Source organism: Sturnus vulgaris, chromosome 1 (genome assembly GCF_052056855.1).
Source record: "Sturnus vulgaris isolate bStuVul1 chromosome 1, bStuVul1.hap1, whole genome shotgun sequence".
NCBI classification, from domain to species: domain Eukaryota; kingdom Metazoa; phylum Chordata; class Aves; order Passeriformes; family Sturnidae; genus Sturnus; species Sturnus vulgaris.
This window is the reverse complement of record NC_142243.1, coordinates 46,972,986-46,995,747: the sequence shown is the minus strand read 5'-3', so window position 1 is coordinate 46,995,747 and position 22,762 is coordinate 46,972,986. Positions and strand designations below refer to the sequence as shown.

General features: G+C 34.3%; 1 protein-coding gene across 9 annotated transcripts in view; it reads right to left on the bottom strand.

Moving 5' to 3' along the window:
* BBS9 (Bardet-Biedl syndrome 9) overlaps positions 1-22,762 on the bottom strand; it is a 312,895-nt gene that overhangs the window by 227,351 nt on the left and 62,782 nt on the right. For 6 of the 9 annotated variants that reach the window (XR_015804090.1, XM_088165881.1, XM_088165909.1 and 3 more), the window contains exons 11-19: positions 22,678-22,754; positions 20,573-20,641; positions 18,587-18,689; positions 17,524-17,628; positions 15,536-15,550; positions 10,222-10,362; positions 7,952-8,047; positions 3,579-3,751; positions 1,754-1,906 (exon numbers count right to left, since the gene is read on the bottom strand). Coding sequence is in view for 8 of the 9 variants with exons in the window: in XM_088165881.1 (XP_088022007.1) it covers positions 1,754-1,906; positions 3,579-3,751; positions 7,952-8,047; positions 10,222-10,362; positions 15,536-15,550; positions 17,524-17,628; positions 18,587-18,689; positions 20,573-20,641; positions 22,678-22,754 (932 nt within the window). In the remaining variant the exon portion in view is untranslated. The remainder of the gene's footprint in view (positions 1-1,753; positions 1,907-3,578; positions 3,752-7,951; positions 8,048-10,221; positions 10,363-15,535; positions 15,551-17,523; positions 17,629-18,586; positions 18,690-20,572; positions 20,642-22,677; positions 22,755-22,762) is intronic. The other 3 variants (XM_014889633.2, XM_088165894.1, XM_088165900.1) reach the window with 3 other exon arrangements.

Sequence of the window (22,762 nt, the reverse complement as noted above, 5' to 3'; positions counted from 1 at the left end):
AGACAATTATGAGAACATAAAAGGCATACTTATTTCAATGTCAAAAATCTACATGCCTAAAATAATTTTTGGAGTGAGACTTTGTACTTTTCACATTAAACAGCCTCATTATTCCTTTTCAGAAACACATTTACCATATTTTTAATATCTCAACTACTTGCATTAGACATACTTGTTCAAATAAAGACAGAATATGATGCTGAATTAAAGAAAACAAGGTATTTTCTAATACAGAAAATGCAACATTGAGCAATTTCATTTCACCCCCAGAGAAGAGTCAATATTAAATCCTCCCACTGCTCTCACTTTCAAAACAACACATGCAGCAGTGGGGTCTCTATGGCCATCCCCATTTTACTACACTTTGTTTATAGTAACAATAGCAACATTTCTTATTTGGAAGAGATTCCCACAAAGAAAAGAAATTACAAAGGAAATCTACCAAGAAACCTACCAAGTTTAAGTAATTATGAAAAAATGTAAACATTTGTTCGTGGAAAAGAAATCTTTTTCCTCATTCTTCTTTCAACTATACTAACTCCAATTCAAAAAGCCTACAACAGTAATGTTAAGAAAAGCACCCATCTAATGTTGGTTTGAAGGACTTTATAAAACAACCTTTGGCTATATGCATCTATTTCAACAACTTGACTTTTGCCATATTCTCAGAATTCAGCTTTCAAATCAACTACACAAGAAAACTGAAGCGAAATTTAAAGGAAAAAATTCTACACAGCAAAAGCAGACTCAAGAAACTCCCTTTCAGGCTTATTTAGTCATGCCATTTCAAAGTGCTAAAGAATAACTCATCTAGTACAATATTAAAGCAACCAGAAAATCCCCAGTTTCAAACTTAAAGTTCATCTCATGTGAACTCAGTAAAGACTGGAATATTACTGTGAACTCAGTATAGACTGGAATAAAAGCTAATCTGACTTACATATAAGCATACATGGAATTTTCTCCAATTTAAAGAATTGTTTTCTTAGCTGAAACAGTAGAGGAAAATACTTTTCCTTAATGCTTTTGGATTTTAGTTGTTGCGATATACAACACTGCAAAGGTAAGTCTTTTTTCCAGTAAGGACTCTATTTATGCCTCAGCTTCTCAAACAAGGCATGTCAGAAAGTAAAATCAGATCCTCCAACAGAAAAGCACAAAAGATGTAAAATAACTTCTTTAAAAAGGGGACAAACCATGAAAAAGTTATCCTAAACCAATGCAGAGCTGAGGCAGGAGGAAAAATTCATTTACTCTTTGTCCAGTATGGGGATGGTGTGGGTAGGATTTCTTTTTTGAAAACACTGCTCTTCTGCAGATATCACATTCTGAAATGATTAGAACATATATCCCCATAGGAAGGACATGGTCAGTCTCAGACAATTTGTTGTGAATGTTACACCAGCCAAACTATTCCACCAGTTTACAGTGTACCATAAAATATTTACACAAGCTATGAACTATAAAATATTTTCACATGAACTATAAAATATTTACACTATCAACATCAGTTAGGAAAGAATGATGTGCTGTCAAGCTGGTATGATCCAGGAGTAAAGACTTTGTGGTCACAGATTAAATAAAACTATTGCAAATCATCTGGAAAGTTACAGGGACTAATAGGTTAAACAAATTACTGCTTCCTGGTCTCTTGGATGGTAAATGTAACCAGGAAAGCATAGCCTATGCGCTTTAAGCCAGGTTTTACCAACAAGATAAAGAAAGGTTAGGCTCGTAATCAAACTGCACTGACCTCTCTGAATGTTCCTTCTAGCAAGGTGTCCAGATGTTGAAGAGGAGCTGGAGTTTTGTCTTTGAATCGTGTCAGCAGTCGCCGCTCAATAGCTCGAAACTGTACAGCCCTTTCAGATAATAGCTCCTGATATTTCTCAGCATTCAAACGTAGCTGCAATTTAAGGGTTTTCAAGAATACAGGTTAAGGGTCACATACATTTACGCATGCACATTCCAAATGAAATACACCTCGTAAAGCTTAACACTTTCAAGAATTATCATTTACTACTGAAATCAAAACTAATTGTCAACAGCAATAATAACTTGTGAAAATGCATAAATATCTCATCAAGAAGCCTATTAACAAGAATGTAATTTCACCACCAAGACACAAAGGCTTCTTCTTAGTATGGTGTGCTATTTACAACACATATACAATGTACTAGACTTGATATTCATTGCAGTAGAAAGCAAATGGTTATTCCCTTAGTATGAACAGAAGTACTGAATTCTGTACTGTTTGAATGATCAACTTTTTCTGAAGTTAAACCCTTTTTCCCTTTATCTATATTGATTAGCTAACAGCAACAAAATTCCTTGAAGTGTTCAAAAAAAGAACATTTAAAAGATAAAATAGGAATTTTTTTTACTACAGCACTTGATGTACATTTTTCAGTATATGCCTCAAAAATAAAAATTACCAAAGATGAGTCTTTCAAAAAGCTGTGATACCTATGTACAGCTTAAATTATAACTAGCAGAAGAAACCTCAAGAAACACAGCTTTCCAAAAGCAAGCAAAAGTGCCCCAAATTAAAGAGAAAAGGTAAGTTTCTTTAATTTACATACCAGATTATATTTTAAAATAAGCAAATGTCATTCTGTCAGTACATTATTATGAAAAACAGTTCAGAGGTGCTAAGGGAAAAATAAACACTATGAAGTTTTACTAGAAATAATAGGAAAAAAAGAGACATCTCAGGTAAGAGATAACTCAGGTAATATTCTCATAAACCTGCCAAAAACCAATGTGTTGAAACTAACAAGGATGGAAGAATAAGAATGCCTTTAATAGATCATTTGACATTTTTAAGATCAGATAATTACAGTAAAAATTCAGAAATTTCAAAAGAGTCAGCTGCAACATAGAGTCTAAATTAGTGCCCCAGAAATCACACCTGTATTTCAAACTTCACTGTATTTAAGCTTGTTATACAATCTAAAGAAGCCTAAGTTTAAGGTATTTCTATAATAAGACTCACTTTAAAAAAAAATCAATATTTTTTACTCTCAAATTATTTGAAAGAAAATAGAATAACTACCCAAGAACTTGAAATATGGACCAAGATCTATAGACCATCTTTCTGCATGGTGACAGGTCCACCTCACAGAAAACCAAGCATGAAAGAACATCCAATAGTATTTCTCATTCTTGCATACATATGTTCTTGCTTTAGCCCAAATACATGAGTTTAATAGAAATTTTCAAATAGCTATTATCTTTTTTCCTTGGAAAGGTATGAGGGAAAGAATGCATATATTTTATTTTATTAGCTATTTCTGCAAGCTAGCTGAACTACTGGAGATTTTTCATTGTCACCTGCATGGCCAAACAGAAAAAATAATTACATTTCTTTTATTTCTGACCTGGCAAACTTCCTTGAGTCTTCAATGCTACTTCTACAAGGGTAGGTTTGTTTAAAAATCAGAAGAGACTTTCCCTCAGATACAACTTTGTATTTTCTGAAAGCCAAATGCTTGTGATACTGTAGTTGTAATCTGATTAATCATTAACTCAATTTTAAACCAGGAGACTATTAGCGATTCACATATTATGTAACATACCTCAAAATGTCGATCAATTAGTTCAAAATATTCTTGCAGGGGAATTGAACCGGAAAAGGTACATGCAAAATCCTTGCAGTTTTGCTTCTTGAAATGCTCTTCTAGTCGGTGTATCAGCTCTTTCGTTACCAGCCAAAGGTCTTCCAACTGATCACTCTGAATCCTGTATCGTTCTTGAGGTACAAGAACAAAAAGAAGACTAATAAACAGTTTTCAGACACTTAAATTCCTTATACAATGGTTTAGCTAACACACAAATAGAACTTGCTAACTCTATCCAAAGTCTACATGAGATTTTCTTCAGACATGTACATTCACTAGTGTTAAAGAAATACTTGTATTTTATTGACTGTGCTGTTTCACCTTAAATACAACTAATATTAGTAGAAAGTGATTCTTATGCAACTACATACTATGTACTTTGTAAAAATGGCTCCGTGTAGAAATGAAAAGTGTTAATGTAAACTGAAGTGAAAAACCGAATTCTATTTGCTAGTGTTATCTGCCAGCAAATTCATTTAACTCATCAGATTTTAGTGAGTTTCGAAGTACCAGGCTAGTGGAATGAGATTTTATTTCTAGTTCACGTTTGTATAACCTTCTCTCCAGCTTCTAGGAATTCAGCATTAACTAATATTAATATATTAATATAATTAACAGAATTAACTGATACTAACTAATAAATATTGAGAAAAAATTGTGGAAAATCAGAGCAGCCTTTTAAATTTAATTTTTTCACATAAAGCATTTCTAAACACAAGTTCCTTACATCTTTTCATTACACATCTGCCAATAACCAACCAAAAAAAATAGATAGAAAGGCAGCTGTGAGGATTCGACACAAAATCACTCCCTTTTTTTGCCCGTGTTAAAAAGGTCCGCAGTAAATCAATTTAACCAGAATTCTTTTAAACCTGAATGTACTTATTTTAAGTCTTCTCAACATTAGTAATTCAAGATTGTTTAACATTACCACTGGCATCATTCCCAGGATATGTGTTTCACTGAATGCAGAATGACAAATTCTGTTTACAGTGTAACAGGAACAAAGCAAGTTTTATTTTAAAACATGCTTGTTAAAGAAAAGAACATCATCTGCTAAAGATAGCATTCGACCTACTATCCATTTTTTAAACACTCACAATGTAATGGCTGGACTTACTTGGATGTATCATCATACTTTGCCTTAAGTGATTTTTCCTTGACAGAAATTAGCTCGGATGTTTTCAGGCCAAATCAACAGTCATTCCATTCATAATTGACATATCTAATATATTAATGGTTTAAAATGGACAAAACTAATTTCCTCCAAATTGCACATTTAGTTTCCATACACTGTTTGTTGGTCAATACAAACACAATCTAATCTTGCCATGGTCTGAGTAGAGAACATTGCAATCATTTGCTTTACATGATTTTCCAAGTCTCAAAAAAGTCAAATTAGATTCAGAAACGTTACAAAACTAAGAATCTGTAGTTAAACTAAACACATGCTTTAAACAAAGTACAGTCAAAAAGAAAAAAGAAATAACAGTGCTTCTGTTTATCCCATGCTTTTATGACAGTCAACCAGTTTGTATTAGCACTTGTTAAAATAAGCTCCATTACAGAAAATTACAACAGTTTTTCAGAAAAATTTCTATCAGAAAAGCAGGAAACTGAGGGGCACTAATAGATTAAATAAGTTACAGTCTTTTCACATTATAACAGGCTGTCCAAACAGCACAACCTGCATTAGGAATAGCTGTTCTGCCAGTAAGAAGTTCAGCAAGATTCAGTTCACTTCTCAGCTAGGAAATCCACATCAGAAGAAAAAACAAAAAAACAGACACAATTAGCAGTCAAGTCTTCCTTACACTTTGATTAAAAGACAGTTTTAAAGATTTCAGCCCAAAAAACACCTTAAAGTTTTAATCCAGCTGGTGCAAGCTACTTTTTAGTATATATTTTCTATCAAGATGTACTTCAGGCAGGGTTTCTACGCAGCACTCTTAAAAAGTTGACGTAACAGCTTCAGTTGCTAAACTGGTCAAAATGGATTAGCTAATAGAATTTAAAATTAACATGAAAACAGATGTTGCTCCTGTTTGTAGCTTCAGCAATGAAGCCGAACTGAACCTGATGACCTTCATTGCTACATGCAGCTCCTCCCATTCATAACTTAAGGTCCATTTGATAAGGAATATTGGAAAAAGAGGTTTTCTTCCACTGTCCATGTTAAACTCCTTTCATGGAAAACCAGAAATAAAGCTTGATCTTAAAATCTTCTTTTTCTTTTCTGAAATACCATTACTTCTAGTTAAAATTTATCTACACATACAGGCTTCGTTTTGAAGAACATTTCCTCAATTAAAATGCTACATAAAGCACTTTTACAAAGTATAAGCTCCATGTTACATAGCAGAGTAAGTAGCTACCAAATAATACATAATTTCATCTACATTCATTAGTTTCACAGAAGATCTGTACAGTCAACCACAATAATTTCAGTATCATGATAGTCTACCAAACAATGCTTTTGTATCACTAGTCTCCGCTTACAAAAATATTCTGAATTATGCTTGACTATCAGAGTTTTTACAAATATTTACCTTTAAATAAGTTTTCATTAGGTAACATTTCAAATGAGCAAATTCCCCCTATGACATTCTCTAACCAACTCAGTTCAATGCATGAAACGGATCCTGGAAACAGTCTGCTAACATAGAAAGTGACATCATACTATGCATTTGTTTTCTAAAGTTAGGATTCCCATACACAGTAAATGAGTAGCCACACTAAGAGGAACAGATATTGTGAAGGTCCCTTGTAAAGTAAACTTCACAAGTAAAGCAGTGTGGGAAAGTTTATTCTAAGACTGCAAGAGTCACTCCTAGCTGGTAAATAAACAAACCTGAGAGGAAAAGATTGAGGATTGGGGGTAAGGGTGTTTGAGATTAAAAGTTATGGCCTTCAGTAGAAACTAAAATATGTTCATTAGATAGAAACAAATTTGTCCTTACAGCAATCAGATTTAACAACTATGCAAGAAAAAGTCCAAATCAAAGATTTAAACTGCAATCCAGAAAAAAGTTATTTGTAAATCCTTTCAATTCTTTAGTTTTTAAAAACTATCATTGGACTTCTAGTTTAATTAAAACTGTTTAAAATCTCCTATTCAAAAAAATATTAAAACAAAGTAAAAATAAAACAGCATGTAAATTACACATAAAAAAACACAGTACCGATGGATTCGGTCCAAAGAAATGTAAAATGATTCTTGGTACAATGAAAATTACTCTCCAGATGGTTTCTGTTTTTAACACATGATTACATTACAAAAAGTATTACATATTATCTCATAGCTCACAGCTGGCCCATCAATATTTATGTAGTCCATCACAAGTATGGATTTCTGAAAACACTAAGGAATATTATCTCTGTGTTGAAAAAATTTCACATCAACAAACCAAATTGTGATTTTTCACTTAATGCAGTTTCCACAAAGCATTCACACAGTGTTCCAACTCAACCCTCTGCAGTGCACAGCTGCTTTTCTAGCTTTTCAATTTGTAGTCTGCTGTACTAAATTAAGACTTTGTGCTCTGTTGGCATGGAAAATGCTACACACAATTGAACTTATTTGGTTCCAAGGCACATACAAAGAAAGAGTTTAGCAAGTTGAGCAGTTGTACAGAGCAAGACCATAAACACTTGAAAATCAAGAGAACCTATCTCTTTCAAAGAGCACAAATTCAGGTGGCTGGAACAAGACTATTTAAATCACAAACTGCTCTATACAAGAGATACTGGATGAGGTAACAGCGTATCTGCATGTATGTTCATACACTCTGTAAACATAGTAAGAAGGATCCTGAATCCATAATCTCTTACTTACAAAGACGTATAGGCACCTAAAGAGAAGAGATAGGCATTTACTTAGATATAGAGAAGCAAGTAGGGTCTGATGCCCAATTTAAGTCAATGATTACTCAAAGTCAGTGGGAAGTTAGAAACTTGCTTTTTAATCCCTTTCAAAAATTTCAGTACGTGACTAATTCCAAACAAGATGTTGAAATTCCTTTAAGATGAGAGTTTCTTCTATTTCTACAATGACAGTATTAGTTTATGAATAAAAACATTGCTAAAAGCTTTAAGAAAATCCAATTTCTTCAGAAAACTACCACTGTTGTGTACTGTATTTTGACTATGATTTTCTGTTTTGTTATACAATTTTATACTTGAGAGGAGGTAAGAAACCATCAATTAACACTTTGTAATTTCTGTGTTAATTTACAAACACTGATTATCCTTCTTTGTATGATCCATTCTCATTTTGTACATATTCTAACTGATGATCAGACTTCTTCTATTCTAATACTGATAGAACTTACGTGATGTTTTTGAAGCAAGAAGAGTGGCTTTTGAACCAGTTAAAAACTGAAATCCCAGAGCATTTGCTTGGTCACCCTCACATGGATCAACAAAGTCTGAAAAAGAAAGTCAAATACCATTTTCTGTAATCTAACACTGGCATTCAGCAAACCTCCATCCATAGCCGGGACTATATCAATATTTGCACAAGCAGATGAATGAGATTGTTTCCCTTCTTAGGGTTTAAAAGTAACAAATATCAGCAGTTTGGTACACCCTTCCTTCATTCACATGTGAAATGTGAGCCACACAATTTCCCTTCCCCAGCCTAAAAACAAAAGGTTAGTTTCCCAGAGGTTGTCTGTACATTCTAAAAGAACTGCAACTAGTGTAAGGCCCGAAGACTACCACCTTTTACCAGATGTAAGGTCATATTTAATTCAAATAATTATGCAAAACTTTTGCAGAAATTATCATTAAAATGCTTAAGTCCACTATCTTTTTAGCTTTCAGCACAGAGCAAAACAAACATCTAGCTTGCTGAAACTAGCTACACTGCGAAGTCCATCCATCTCCACCTTTCTTTTTATTCTGTGTAGTGGATTATACCAATTTTAAAGGTTTAATTTTAGAATACCATATTTTAAAAACTATTCTTTGTCACCACTATTCCCACTACTGCGCCTGAAAATACGGCAAAACAGGGAGAAGAGATACAACTTTTATAGTATTCACCAATAATTCAAAGTTTGTTCACAAATTACATCATAATAATAAATATAACCATAATAAACAGTATACTCGATTCAATCACTATGAATGGAATGAACAGAAATCAGAATGTTTTAATGCCTTCTTGGCCTTATGCTTTGTGTTGTATTCTCAACAATGCCTCTGTAGATTAAAAATAAAAGACAACATACTACTCTGAAAGCATTACTGCTTAGTCATAATGGAAGCCCACTATTAAAGCCTCAAGATAGAAACTCTTTAAAAAATGTTGCTATGTTTCAAGTATTACACAGCACATCCAGTTGAGAGAAAAGTTATATTTACCCTTAAAATGAAGAGAATCATACTACTAAAAAAAGAAACAAACAAACAAAAAACCCACACCAACAAAGCCTACATCACTGTTCCCAGACAAATATATTATATATAAGACTTAAAAGAGATGCAGTTACTCCCTAAAAATACAATAATAAAGTTGTACAGATCTCAGCAAATTGTTCCAGAACCTCAGTCATCTGAATTTCAAAAACTTAATCACTGACAGACTGAAATTACTCACAAGCACTTTATAAGCCCTGTTTATTAATTTCTTTTTGTGCTAATATAATTTAGACCCATGATATAGCCACAAAATATTTACTGAAGTCAACTGTATCATCTTTTTTTTGCCTGTGTATTATTAAGTTAAATGAGTTACTTTCTTTTCATTCTCTTGAAATCTCTAGATAACATTTTTCTACACTTTTGAGTTATATACATTATATTTTATTTAATATCAGCAACTAGCACTTAGTTTGCCAGTGCACAGTAGCAACATGATATTGGTTTCCTGCATGGAAACATTTTGTGTAATGCATCCTCAATTTTCATTTGTTCGTTTATGATTACAACATATTGTATCAGAGTATTCCTGTGGTAACTTCCACCTCCTCTCTCTTCCAAATTGTGAGCACATAATTACAGCAAAACTTACTTTCTTAACATTACACTTTACAGCACTCCATTTCATTCTTCTTTTGCCTGTCCTAAGTGGAACTGAAGTTCTCCATCATGCTACTTTAATATGCTGAATAGAGAACACAGCTTGGGTTTGCACATCAGAAAATTATGCTATGCTCGAGTCTTCTTTTTGGTCCAAGAAGGCTACTGAAATTATTAAATATAATCAGCTTCAGGCTGATACATCAAATACAAGTCGTCCTCCAAAGCAACTGTACCCTTTAGGTACAATACTTGGCATTTCTGCTTTGCTCTGCACACTTTCTTTCAAATGAATCCGCAAGTTTTCCCCATTACAACAATGCTTAAGCAATTTTATGTAAAATTATTCTCTGCATACACAGAAAATTAGATCTATACCATGTAAAGAAATCTGCAGTTTTACCAGAGGCAGGTATAGCTCCCTAGGTGTATTCTTATAGAAATATTATGCCATCATTTCTTTCAAAATATATTTTTCAATATACTAACATGAGCTTTTTTTAATTACATCATTACTTCACATGGACAAACAATTCCTGTTGGGAGCTTCTAACACCTTTTATATTTAAAAACCTACCTGGAAAAATAGTGACAAAACTGATGGGAGGTTTGTTGGTATCAATAGTTAGCTTGTGGTTTGCTGCTTTTGAAGGTTGAGCTGGAAAGCAAACTAACTTCAAAGGCAGACTGAAGCTACACTGTGAAACTCTTGGTATTCCTAAAATGCAAGAACACAGATTCATTTTTCATTTCCACAGTCTGAATTCAGGACACTTCATACCACTGTCCTCAAAGAGGTATAACAAGATATTTAATGTGATTAAGGAATGCATTTAAATCAAAACTATATAAAATTCTCTTTTTAAAAAAATTTCCACCTAAAATATCGTTAAATTTGAATACTTCTAATTACCTTCTCAAGTGAACATTTTTAAATGGATGGGAAATCAAGAGCTATTAACAGAACTAGTGCATACTGAGTTTATACTAATCAATATGCAATGAAGATTAGTTTTATTTAATGCTCTAGGCAAACAATACCACTTTAACATAAACAACAGGTGTGTGATTACTCTCAATGCTTCAAATACAGAATTGAAGGATCAACATTTTCATCAGGAATATTATAAACTAAATGCTTTTTAAAAGCATATATACTCTTTTTTATATACTCTTAAACAACATCTATGCAACCTTCATATTATCTGTCAGAAGTGTGTGGCTTAGAAAAAGAATGTATCTAATGGAGGTTATTATCCAGATGTATATTAAAGTCTATCTTTCAACTTATTTTGCATCATAATAAAACAGAACTGTAGAACAAACTGGCATTGAACATTGGGATCTACTATCACAAGCAATTTCATCAGAATGGTGCAGGAGAAAAGAGAAAATTTTAACACTAACATTTAGAAAACACATTTGAACGTGTCAAAAATTTTCTCAGGTATAAATACTGTGTCAAATTGCTGGCATGTCAGCAATTGCCTGGTATGTTCCATGCAAAAGGCAAAAAGTGCTCATTGCTATGAAATATGGAGTATTTGCTCTGTTGAGAAGACAGATCGTGGGGTTTTTAAGGACCATTTTTTGATGAAGCACCTACAGGAAAACCTTGTTTAATAAAATAGATTTTTGGAGACAATAAAGTAAGTTACTGTCAGAAAAGTCATGAAACTAATAGCTACACAGAGGTATATACAAAGAGTACAAAAATTGAGCTCAAACATTCAATAGCCATCTAATTAACCTCTTTTGCTAGTAATTTTCTTTGATGCTTCTCAGACATCTTCCAACAAAAAAAAATTACTTATAAGACTCATCTCAGGGAAAAAATTCTACCATAAGGCTCAGATTATTCCCTGTGGTTGTCAATTCACAAGCTGTTTTGGCTGGCTGATAATGCCTCCAAGTAAATATTCTGCAGCAGCTTATAAATATAAAATAAAAAATGGAGCAGGAAAATCATTCAAATTGAAGACAGATCTTCAAAATTAGAGTATCTCCAGGTTCCAAGGAAAATTCCTAAAGGAATAATTGAAAATAAACCCATGATCTTTCAGGATGATTCATTAAACTGTACCTTTATCATCTGATGGGAAAAGTAACATTTTTCTTGATGATAGCATAACACAAACATCTTAGTATTGAACTTAAGATATGGAGACTTATCAACAGAAAAAAATTAGTAGCAAAAGTAGTGTCCTGGGGTGACTTTATGATGCTGAATTGTATCCCCATTCATCTGTTTAGCCCAGAAACAAGTTTTGCACCTTTAAAACTAGATGTGAGAGTGAAGGGGGGAGAAGGAGAAGCAGTGGAACGTCTGAGGCCATTATATTCAAAAACACATAGATAAGAGCCTCAGCTTTCCTTCTCACAGACTGTGTTGTCTGCAGCATGGACTGTAGGAGAGAGCTCTCCTTTACGTTTTAGTTTGGTTTTTTTTAGCTAGCTGAGGCAGAGAAGTTCCCCAGACTGTGGCTTTTCTTTTTCTTGAAACTGTTCAAACCTGCTCTGAACGGAAAACCCAGAAAAACACCAGGAGTTCACACTTGTAGCCCACGGGGGCCCAGGACACAGCATTTTCCGGTGCTGGAAGGGCTGATAAGAGACTGAGAGAGCCAACCTACACCCCACAACAATGACTTTCTGAATTTGCCATCTCTTCAGAACAGTGAAAGGTTTTATTGTTGAATATTATTCATTTCTTCATGCTTGAGAGTTATTATTAAATAAACAGGTTTTTTCCACTTTCCTCCAAAGAAATCTTTTCTTGAACCAGTTGAGGGAGGGGCCACTTGAATCTGCTTTCTAGAGGGACCCCTTTGGAAGTTTCCTCTCAAATTTGTCCTAAACCAGGACAAGTAGGAAAAAATATTTTGATTTTTTTAATATTTAAAACAAGACATTTTTCTTGTTTTTTCAAATCAACTTTTTCTATATAGTCTGCTGCCAGTCTGCCTCATCATAAACATAACTTTTCAATATTTTGGACAAAGGTCAAATCAAAACTAAATCAAGAATTATCTAGCTTTTGGAGGAGGCTGGGGATATTTCTCATCAATTAATCCAAAACAGCTGCATGTAAGAAAAATAAACCAAAAAGCTCCAACAAAATTTATCACTACAGTGAAAACTCGCTGGGAAATGTTTCATAGTATTTCAGAATTTTAAATGGTAATAGGGAAACAAAGTAGTAGCCATGTGTGGGAGTCAGAATTTCCTCAACCTGTTGATACTCCATCTAGCAACACATCACACTTTGTGGGAAACAGAAAGATAGAAACTGTGGAGGCTGAAAGCCTAACAGTAAAAGACACTGCCTCTCTCTCCCCTGGAAGTTATGCCCTTAGGCACTCCCTCGTGGTAATGGTTACAAAAAGTTACTCCCAGTATGCATCTGTTTCATGTAAATTGCCGGTGCCCCATCGGCCCTTCCCCCTTTGTACGGCCCCTGAGCCCTCAGATGATTCATTTGCTGCTCTACCCCGACCCCTGGCTCTCCTATATCAACCCTGCTCCCTGAGTCCCCTCAAGCCAGTTCATCCCTGGACCCCTTCAAGGGAGAAGAATAAAGCTTTGCCTTGGATCACCACACGCGGCTCCCATCTCTTCCTCCTGCGTAGGCCGACGTGGAGAGCTCCCAAAAGAGCTGAAATCACTCTCCACCTGGGAGTGAGCAAGGAGGATGTGCCTGTGCCCAGAGGATGTCCTCCCCAGGACACTTCTCTAGAAGGTCGCGGCACCCCACCACCGCCCCACGGCCCACCATGACAAGAAACTTCCACAGATACTGAAGGGTTTGATTTGCAGCCTTGGAAGAAGCTTGGGTTGATGTAAATATAAAAGTACACAGACATTAAGCAAAGAAATTATAAATTTATGTTTCTATAGTTGTATAGTAAGAATATGCCTTAAGTAAGAAACTGTATTAGGTAAGATGGTGAAGGGTTTTATAGTGTAGTAATGTTATTGTATAAAGAGTTTAGATGTTATAATAAAAGCATATGTGTGTACATGTAGTAGTAGCAGCATTGGATAAAAGTATACACAGTGCAGCAGAATCAAGTAAAGGTGACAGGTTAGAAAAACAAAATCAACTTTGTGGCAAATTTTCATTGGATTAGAATGTTATATATTGCCTTGTAACAAGAAACTTGTGCCTACTTTGAGCTGTGGGCAACTTCTTACTCGTCTAAAATCTCATGGCCTTTGAGGCTGATATTTATCTGAGTAATAAATCGTTTTTAGCCTGACAGTAGTCCCATTCCTTCATTAAAGTGTCAATAATAACATTTCACTTACAGTTCTGATACATTGCATGATACACAATTTTAGTACTGTAATAAAGAAAAACTAATGGAAATAAAAATTCAGATTCTCCTCTAATCTGAAACAAAACAGAAGATGTCTAATGTTATCTCATAAGGTACTAGTATTTAAAGGCATACTATGCACTTATCTGGTAGAAGTAATAAAACAGTCACATGCCCTGTAGATACTATTTCATTTCCAAATTCCCCATGCATTCATTTAGTTATATTTGAAACATAACATTAATGTGCATGATTAAAAGTATCAAAATTCAGATCTCCCTATTTAGGATGTTAAATATTCAGAGAATCAATATTTCCTCCAGTATTGATCACCCTGAGTTTATGTAGTTCAGTGTACCCTACAGTAACCCAAAAAGATTTTTGTCACAAATAATTCGATGAAGTTTACTGTGCTCTGCAATATTATCTTCAGGATAAGATTTTCATCTTGTTTCGATATTTCTTAAAACAAAATCCCCAATCTTCATTTTTAGAATAGTATTATTTCAAACTATATACACTTTTATATAGTTTATTTATACTAATTTTTTTAATTACTTTGCCTAGAAGAAATGTGACACAGGGCAGCAGTTATTCTTGTCAAAAGCAGTATCTTATAGAGATGTTTCAAGCAACTATTTCCTGTACAACACCTCAAGGTCCACTGAAATATCCAGAAACCAGAAAAGAAGGGGAGCCATAGCAATTGCCTTGTTGCTTCTTTCTATTGTACTTAGTAAGCTCACAAGACCATAAGTATTGAAAAATAAGACTCAAATATACATACATCTAAAACTTTTGTTTAGGAGAACTGCAAACTGAAAACTCCCTTTCAGCTGATCTCTAAATGCATGACAATCAACTTTTTGACCTTCCCAAAACATGAAGGAATGTGTACTTAACATATTTATTTTTAAAGTTCATAAAATATCTTCTACAAGCACAGCATCTTTTCAACACATCTACAACTACACTGCAAAACCACCCTTCTCTCTTTTTAGTCTACATATACATAAGCTAATTTTCCAGTCTTTTTTTGTCTCTTAATTGTACCTTTTCCAAGAATTATACCTACTACAATCACAGATAAGTTTTGTACTGCTAGGAGGCTCAGAGAGAAAGCAGCCTTGTAGCCTTGAATAAGATGTTTCCAATAAGAATTGGAATGAAGGCATATTGTGACATCACTCTCAGAGCTACTCAGCCCAAACAGCATAAATGCCTAATAGCTGTTTCAATTGCACCAAAGATATAGTTTAGCTACCTAACTGCTAAAATTGGGGAAAAAAAACAGATATAAGAAAGAAAATATAATTGTTTCCAATTTCCAATCTCAACATAAAAGGAATTTAATACCTTGCAAAATTCCCATGTTACATATGAGAAAGTGCAACATGCTTCACCAAGAAATGTCCTTCTGACCTTAAATTCTCTATATCCACACCTTCATAGCATCAAACCAAGAATAAGAACTTATAGAAATAATAGGCAAAATAACAGCTCCCTTCCAAATCTGTTTAATTCAGCATACACTGCCACTCATAAAACTTCGCAATTTTTACATTCACTCACCTTCAGGATTAAGCTCTGCCATGAGCAGCAACAGGACAAAAGGAGGGAAAAATACATGAGATATTACTCAAACAAAAAAGGAAATGTAACATGATTTTAAGAACTTAAGCCATATTTGTTCAGTAGACAATACATAAAGACATAATACTAGCCAAAAACCAGACATAAGAGCACATTCGTCAATACTGCAACCCCATCCAAGTGACTGACTCATCAAGCTTCAGTTGTATGAATCCCATACAGATAGAATGAAGAGCAATTTGGCCACAAATATGGACACCTTAAGAAACTAAAGAGGAAACAGTCTCTGTTCAGATAAAATGAAGTCACAAAAGCACTTAAAGTTTGCTTACTAGTATATTACACTTAAGGATTTGACTGCCAAGTAACCCTAGTATTTGTATGTAATGCCACAGAATTCAGATTAATAATGTAAATAAATATTTTTTTTTAATTTGCAGATCCTAGTCCTAACCCTAATCATGTTCCTTTACTTAGAAGTCTTTGAAATTCAACCACCAAAGATAAGTTTTTAAAATTCATTCTTCGGTTTCTGTAATCCTGTTAGATGTCATGTCTGCTTGTTCTTTTTTTTTAACAGCATATAAACCATCAAACACATTTAAGAAGCAAGATTTTCTTACTTCCTTAACCAAAAGGCTTGCAAAATCCAACAATATCTAAAATACAAATGTAAGTTTTATTAGCATTATCTGAAAGAAATAATACATTTATTTTCTGGTCTGAGGAAGCAAAATTACAAAAATGAGACCAGCAAAACAAAAAGCAAGCTTTCAAAATCAGAGGATCCAAGACACTCACTAGTGTGCTACCTATTCTGTCATGCCAAAAACCTGTCTAAGGCCACATTACTAATTTGGACAGTTATGAATGCACAGCATCTCATTTACAAGGAATATGCAGTCAGAATCACAGGACAGAGGGACTGAAGCTGTACAAGCTGTTCATGCAGGCTCTCAATTAAAAGGGAGGGTTTCCTTTTTTTAAAAAACATGTGTTTCATTATTTTTCTACAAATAAGCACTGTAGTCATGCAACAGCCTAGACTACCATCATAAACACAACGTTTGAAGTGTGAAATGATACAAAGAAAATATTTGCATAAATGTGCGGATATAGGATCATGCACTCAAGACCACCACCCTTCACAGAAGCCCTTAGTAAACATGCGCTTCTTTCATGCTAGTCTACTCCATTTGTGCTGGCACAGCCCTGTCCTTGCATAGTGAACCAAATCAGTGAATCTGGCCGAGAAACAACTGATGACTGTGTGACCACAACAGGGGAGGAAGTGCAGGAGCAAAGCCAAGCAGCAAAAAGAGAAGAACTGACAGCTTAAACTAGTTTATGCAACATTTAACATGGAAGCCCTGCCTAAATATAGCTGCCCAGTAGCCTGACACATTCACAAGGCTGTGTGTGGAACACTAAGCTAATAAACATTCAGTTATGAATAGCAGAACAAATTTACATATTCTATCACTAAGACACTGTAACATCATAAAATAATGAGTCAGTTTCTATTTCTTTGGGTTAGATTTTGTTTGGAATGAGTGTATTCATCTGTTAAAAAGGAAGTGAGGAACAATCACTCCCAATGCTTATTCAGACCTCAATCTCTGTGAGGAGGCATTATTGTCACATTTGTGAAGAAGGGTGAATAGTCACAAAGCTGTAATCAACTTCTCACTCCAAGAGGTGGAACAGAACAGAACCAAATTGATAGGACAGGGTGAGAAAGCTGGTACAGATGTTTTCTAAGCAATAAGTTTATGATTTTACCTCTGTAAGATCAATTACACAAACTGATGCAACATAAAATATTAAAGAAAACTGAAGACTAGATAAACATTATTTCTTTCATTACTACTACCTTTAGTATATTTCAAAATAACATTTATAAGAAATACATAGGGAAAAAGGCCTAAAAAAAAAGGGACATTACTTTCAAGTCTCCAGTGGCTTACCTGTTGGTGTATTATATGAAACTATACAAATTCCTTCTAGTTCTGGTGGAGAACAATTCTCCTTCAAAAAGACAGATAGGACCACAGTTTCAGATGAATCTGGTTCTAAAAACAACATAAAATTAAATCAAGTAATAGGAGCATCCAAATAAAGCAGCGTATTTTCTAGCACTTTGAGAATTATCCTACTAAATATGATTATTTCCCTATTAGTTCACCTTTATCAAATCACTGTACAAACCTTTTTTTTAAAATCCTTAATTTGTAAAAGGCAAACTAGGGCTTCCAAGTATCTTGAAGCATAACCTATAAAGCAATTCAGTATACTGATCATGGAAAATATAAAAAGAAGTTAGATTTACATTGCAATTTTAGTATTACATTGCAATTTTAGTATTTTATAAATCCATTTGCTCCCATCACATGTTAAGTAAACATAAGAACTGCCTCTTCAAACAAGAGTACCAGTCACTAAAGCCGTTTCAACAGAGACTATTCCCACTTCAGGGCAGAAGTGGCCTGTGGCTCCAACTGAAGCAGCAGGCACACTTGTCTGACCTTCAGCTCCATGTAGTCTTACAAGCAATCCCATCTGCAGTCTTACCAACAGAGCTGGAAAAAGGCTAGGATCCCCAAACAGTTGAGGCTACATTGGGAACAGATTCTAGACTATCCCCCAGTTGACAAACTTACTGTCCCTGTTTGTAGAAGACCAAGACTAGCATTTCTATATAGACAGAAATGTCAGCAAAACAAAATAACTCAGCAGAAATACTACAGAATAATTGGGGTTTTCTTGCCTCCATCATTAAGCTACCACCCTGTCTCTCCTCACCTGTCATATATCATACCACAAACAAGGAAACAACTCCATTCCTATCTACTTCATCTTCCTCCACCAGGCAGTGTCTAGAAGCTGTGGCGTGCAGGCAAGGTAAACTTGTAATTGTTTTAACTGCTGTATATCTGTAACAATGCACTCACTGGAGGCTGAGCTATACCTTTTCAAACCTCAGGAAAAGTAATAGTATACAACAGCTTTGATGGTACCACCATAATTTACCTAAATCATCAAAGATAAACTGATCACAAGTCACTGCTAATGGAGCTTGCACACACACGGCCAGGCTTGGCTTCTGTGCAGTCACTCTGCTTTGGATTGTTATCTAGATCAAGAGAGAGAAGAAGTATTTAAAGGAAGCAACTAATTAATTTCTACATCAGAAAAAGAGTTCATTACCAACAGAAAGATAGGAAAATCTGCAAAGACCATTTCAGCAACAACAATTAGGGAATTAAAATTTCAAATTCAAAATGAGTATTTTCATTTTACAATTCTTATTTACCCACAGCCAATACAGTAACTTGAAAGATTTAAAAAACTTGCGGGAACTTCTCAAGTTCTTTGCAATTTTAACCCAAGACAAACTAAAGCTAAAGTATTAACTGAATGTTTAATACCCTTCAAGTGTCATGAGCATTCATTCTAATCCAAACAAATATAAAATTTTGCAATTTTTAGGTGAGTATAGTGAAAAAAAACCAAAGAATAATAAAATCAAAGATAACCAAATAAATAATTTCCTTTAACTGCAAACAGTGATGCACAGTCTTCTAAATAACTTCAAGTTTCATTTGGTTTTTTTTACTGCAAACAAAATTTAAAAATCAATATACAGAATACTAAGCACAACAACTCCAGATAATGAAAGCTCAGCTAAACACAGAGTGGCCCTCATGGCTTCTGTTGTGCACAGTTATTCCACTGCAAAACCAATGGATATCAAAACAGTGTCCCTAACTCATATCTAAAATGAAAGTATAGTGGTGACTGAGATCTGAATGTGGTTTGCATAGACAGAAACCATATATCTAATATCATCTATTTTGCATTGCTGGTCTACCAAGGAGCTCACTACAGCCAGGTTAAATCAGTTTAGAACATTATTACTTACAAAATTACTCAAGTGTTAGGAAACTACTTTGACTACTTTAACATAATTAACATCAACATCGATTTAGGTTTAACAATACACCAGTTATAGGAACTTAAGGCAGAAAAAAGATTCTAGAAAAAACTGAATTCATGGTAACTCCTACATTTACTATTTTTGTTTCACTGAAAGGTACAAGATGCATTAAACAAGAAAAGAGAATGGGGAATTAGGTTTTCCCATTAAAAAGCTTATGAAATATATAAATACATAATCCATTTGAACCTCTCTGAGCAGACTTATCACTGACTTTATCAGAATAGTAGTTTTATCCTGTGTCATTTTTAGCACTTAAAAATGCAGAAAAATATGTTGGACCAATTACAGATAAACCCCACTAGTCTGAGGGGATCTGGTTCAAAGCATTCAGTTACCCTCTGAATTTTTCACTCTAGACAGAAAGACACCTTGCAAGGTTCTCAAAAATGAAACTATTGATATTCTTAGAAGATTATCCTAAAGTCAGAAATAAAAATCATGATCCTTTTTAGGCAATACTGAGGAAAAACCACACTTGCACACTTGCACACGCATGTGAACGCATATATACACTTGCTTTACAATCAGCTACACGTACCAGTTCTCATAAATAACTGCAATTTTCTAATTAGATATTCCTACTATTGTTTTAATTGTTAAAGCTATGAAAGTATTTCTACAAAAGAAAGTCTCTTTTGTTTATTGACAACTAAAAAAGCAGCTGAAGATAACAAACTTCCCATTTGAGTAACCAAACATTTATTGCCATTGGAAAAAATATTCCCATTCCTTCCAAAACTACTTCATTCCGTCCTACTAATTTTTCTGTGACGGCTCATCGAAAAGACTATCAAAAATAAATCTGCAATCACTTTCTGACTGTAACAGAAGGCTTGCTAAGATGACATCTTGTCATACAGGAGAGATACCTTATCATAAGGAGAAAAAAAATTTCAGTATATATTGCATTTCAAACTTCACTCATTTTCATGTTCTGAGTGAAATACACACAGTGACAGGCTTGCTACAATTTGCCACCACTATTCAAATGTTACTGTTTGAGTTAGGCACAGTACCTTTACTGTGACTGATGGTACTGCTCCTGCTTTTACCTCACTGTCAATGGCTTGCTGTGAAGAAAAAGACTAAAACAGAGTCAATTCAATGTTTCACATGAACAAGGAAACACAATAAAAGCAACATTACTTTCCTCCATCAACTTGGTAAACACAGAATTAACATTAAAGGACTTATTCCTATAACAGATTAAAATAAGCAAAATATATTTCTGAATTCCTTCTGAAAATGTGAAGTCTCTGAAATTCCCTGCAAAAAGGATAGCAAAAGGTCATGAACGCTGTATATATAAGAAACTAATACACTCTGATGTATGTACAAATATTTGAAACGGTTTTGTTTGGCACACTACTTTTCACTGTATATTTATTTAAATTCTGGAAATACTTTCTGCTATTCAGTAGGGAAAGGTGACTTCCAATCTGCCAATATATTATATATACAACATACTATAAAATCATCACACACTATTTTATAATCAGAAATATACCTGAAACTTCAAAAGAAAATTCTAGCAGGTGCTTCAATACTCCTGCTAATTTCTATTTCAATAGACAATTCCATCTACTTCAAAATTTATCTTGACCTTACAGTCTATTTTAATTTTATTTTATGCTTGTATTTCATTTTGAAATAGGTCAGTCACTACAGTTAAAGAAAATTATCCCATTTAAACTACTATAAAGAAACAGTTCTCTCGCTTCTGCCAAAGTAATACCAAATTACCGATTTGAACTTATACCTTCCCATTAAAAAGTGTAAATTTAAAACAGTATAAGGGCCATATCTGCAAAGCTCCTAAGAAGTCAGTCACACTCTCTGGTGACAAGTGGTTCATTCTGAAACAGTAGAAGGGGTATAAACATATGGAACCTTACTATATTCAGCTTTCAGAAATCACCTGGATTTCCTGGGCCAGAGGCCACACACAGAAGGTGGCGTTAAATAACAGAATCGTCCTCTGCTTGCTTAGCTACACTATTTTAATACTCTATATCCTCGTTGCTTTTATCACACACATGGCAATTTCAATCTTTTCACAAGTGCAGAAGTAGCATCGGAAATCCTGTAGTTCCCAAGGTAACTGCAGAAGCCCTAAAATCATTCCAACACTTGCTTATTGATCCTTCCCCACAAAGTATCTTATCAGATTTTTCCTTCCTAGGCAGCTACTGAAACAACCCACAGAAAAGCTGACCACACAGGAAACTAAGATATATGGGCAGATAAAGATTCAAGGCTGCGGTTTGATTGATAAACTGAGTTACTTACATATGAAACAGACCAGTTGCATCTGGAAGGTTGAGCAAATGAGCACAGCAACACTAGAGCATTCTGTGCACCTAACAGTTCCAAGTGTTGTGAGCAGATTATTGCAGCTAGCCAAGACCATGTCACACTGTTCTTTTTTCCACAGATATGTGCTAAGACACTAGCACATTTTATAAAGAGGTCCATTTATCAAAGAATAATATCCTTATGAATTTTTTAAACAGTAGTAGCTGTGAAGAATCAGTTTTGCCAAAACTAGTGGCCAGAAATGGATAATTAAAGATGTTATAGGGCAACAGATATGTTCTGAAATGTTTAAAGTGAAGAGTTTTAGGAAACAACATAAAATCTCCCAAATCTTAATTTGAATAATTTTTGTAAACTACATATGTATACAACATTAATAAACTAATTAGGCTGCAACACCAAAAATATTGAATGACAGCTTGCTGGAGAAAGATTATGTCTTGCAATGCGCTTGAGTCTTTGAAAGATCCAAGGGTGACATTTCGACTGCTTCTCCCAACGTTTACAACTGCTCACCAGTACAATTTCTCACCACTACAAAGTTATTCAGAACCCTAAGTTCTTGTTCACTTATGTTTGTTTAGCCAAGAATCTAAAGGTCCCCAGAGAGAAGATAAATAAATAATTTTAATAATTCTAGTTAAAATCTTTAATAAAAGTGGGTTCTAATGGATGGAAAACTGAGGACCGTGAAGCTCAGTCACACAAATGTAAATAGTAATCACTATGCATGATCAGTCATTATTTACTCATCTGAAATCAATGGTTTTTTGCAGAGTAATTTCCTTTTCATACAAGTACATACAGATTCTTCATCCAAATCAGCTGACACTTCTGCTGTGACAGTTATATCTCTCTGTTTTTCAGATTCAGGCAAAATATCTGGGGGG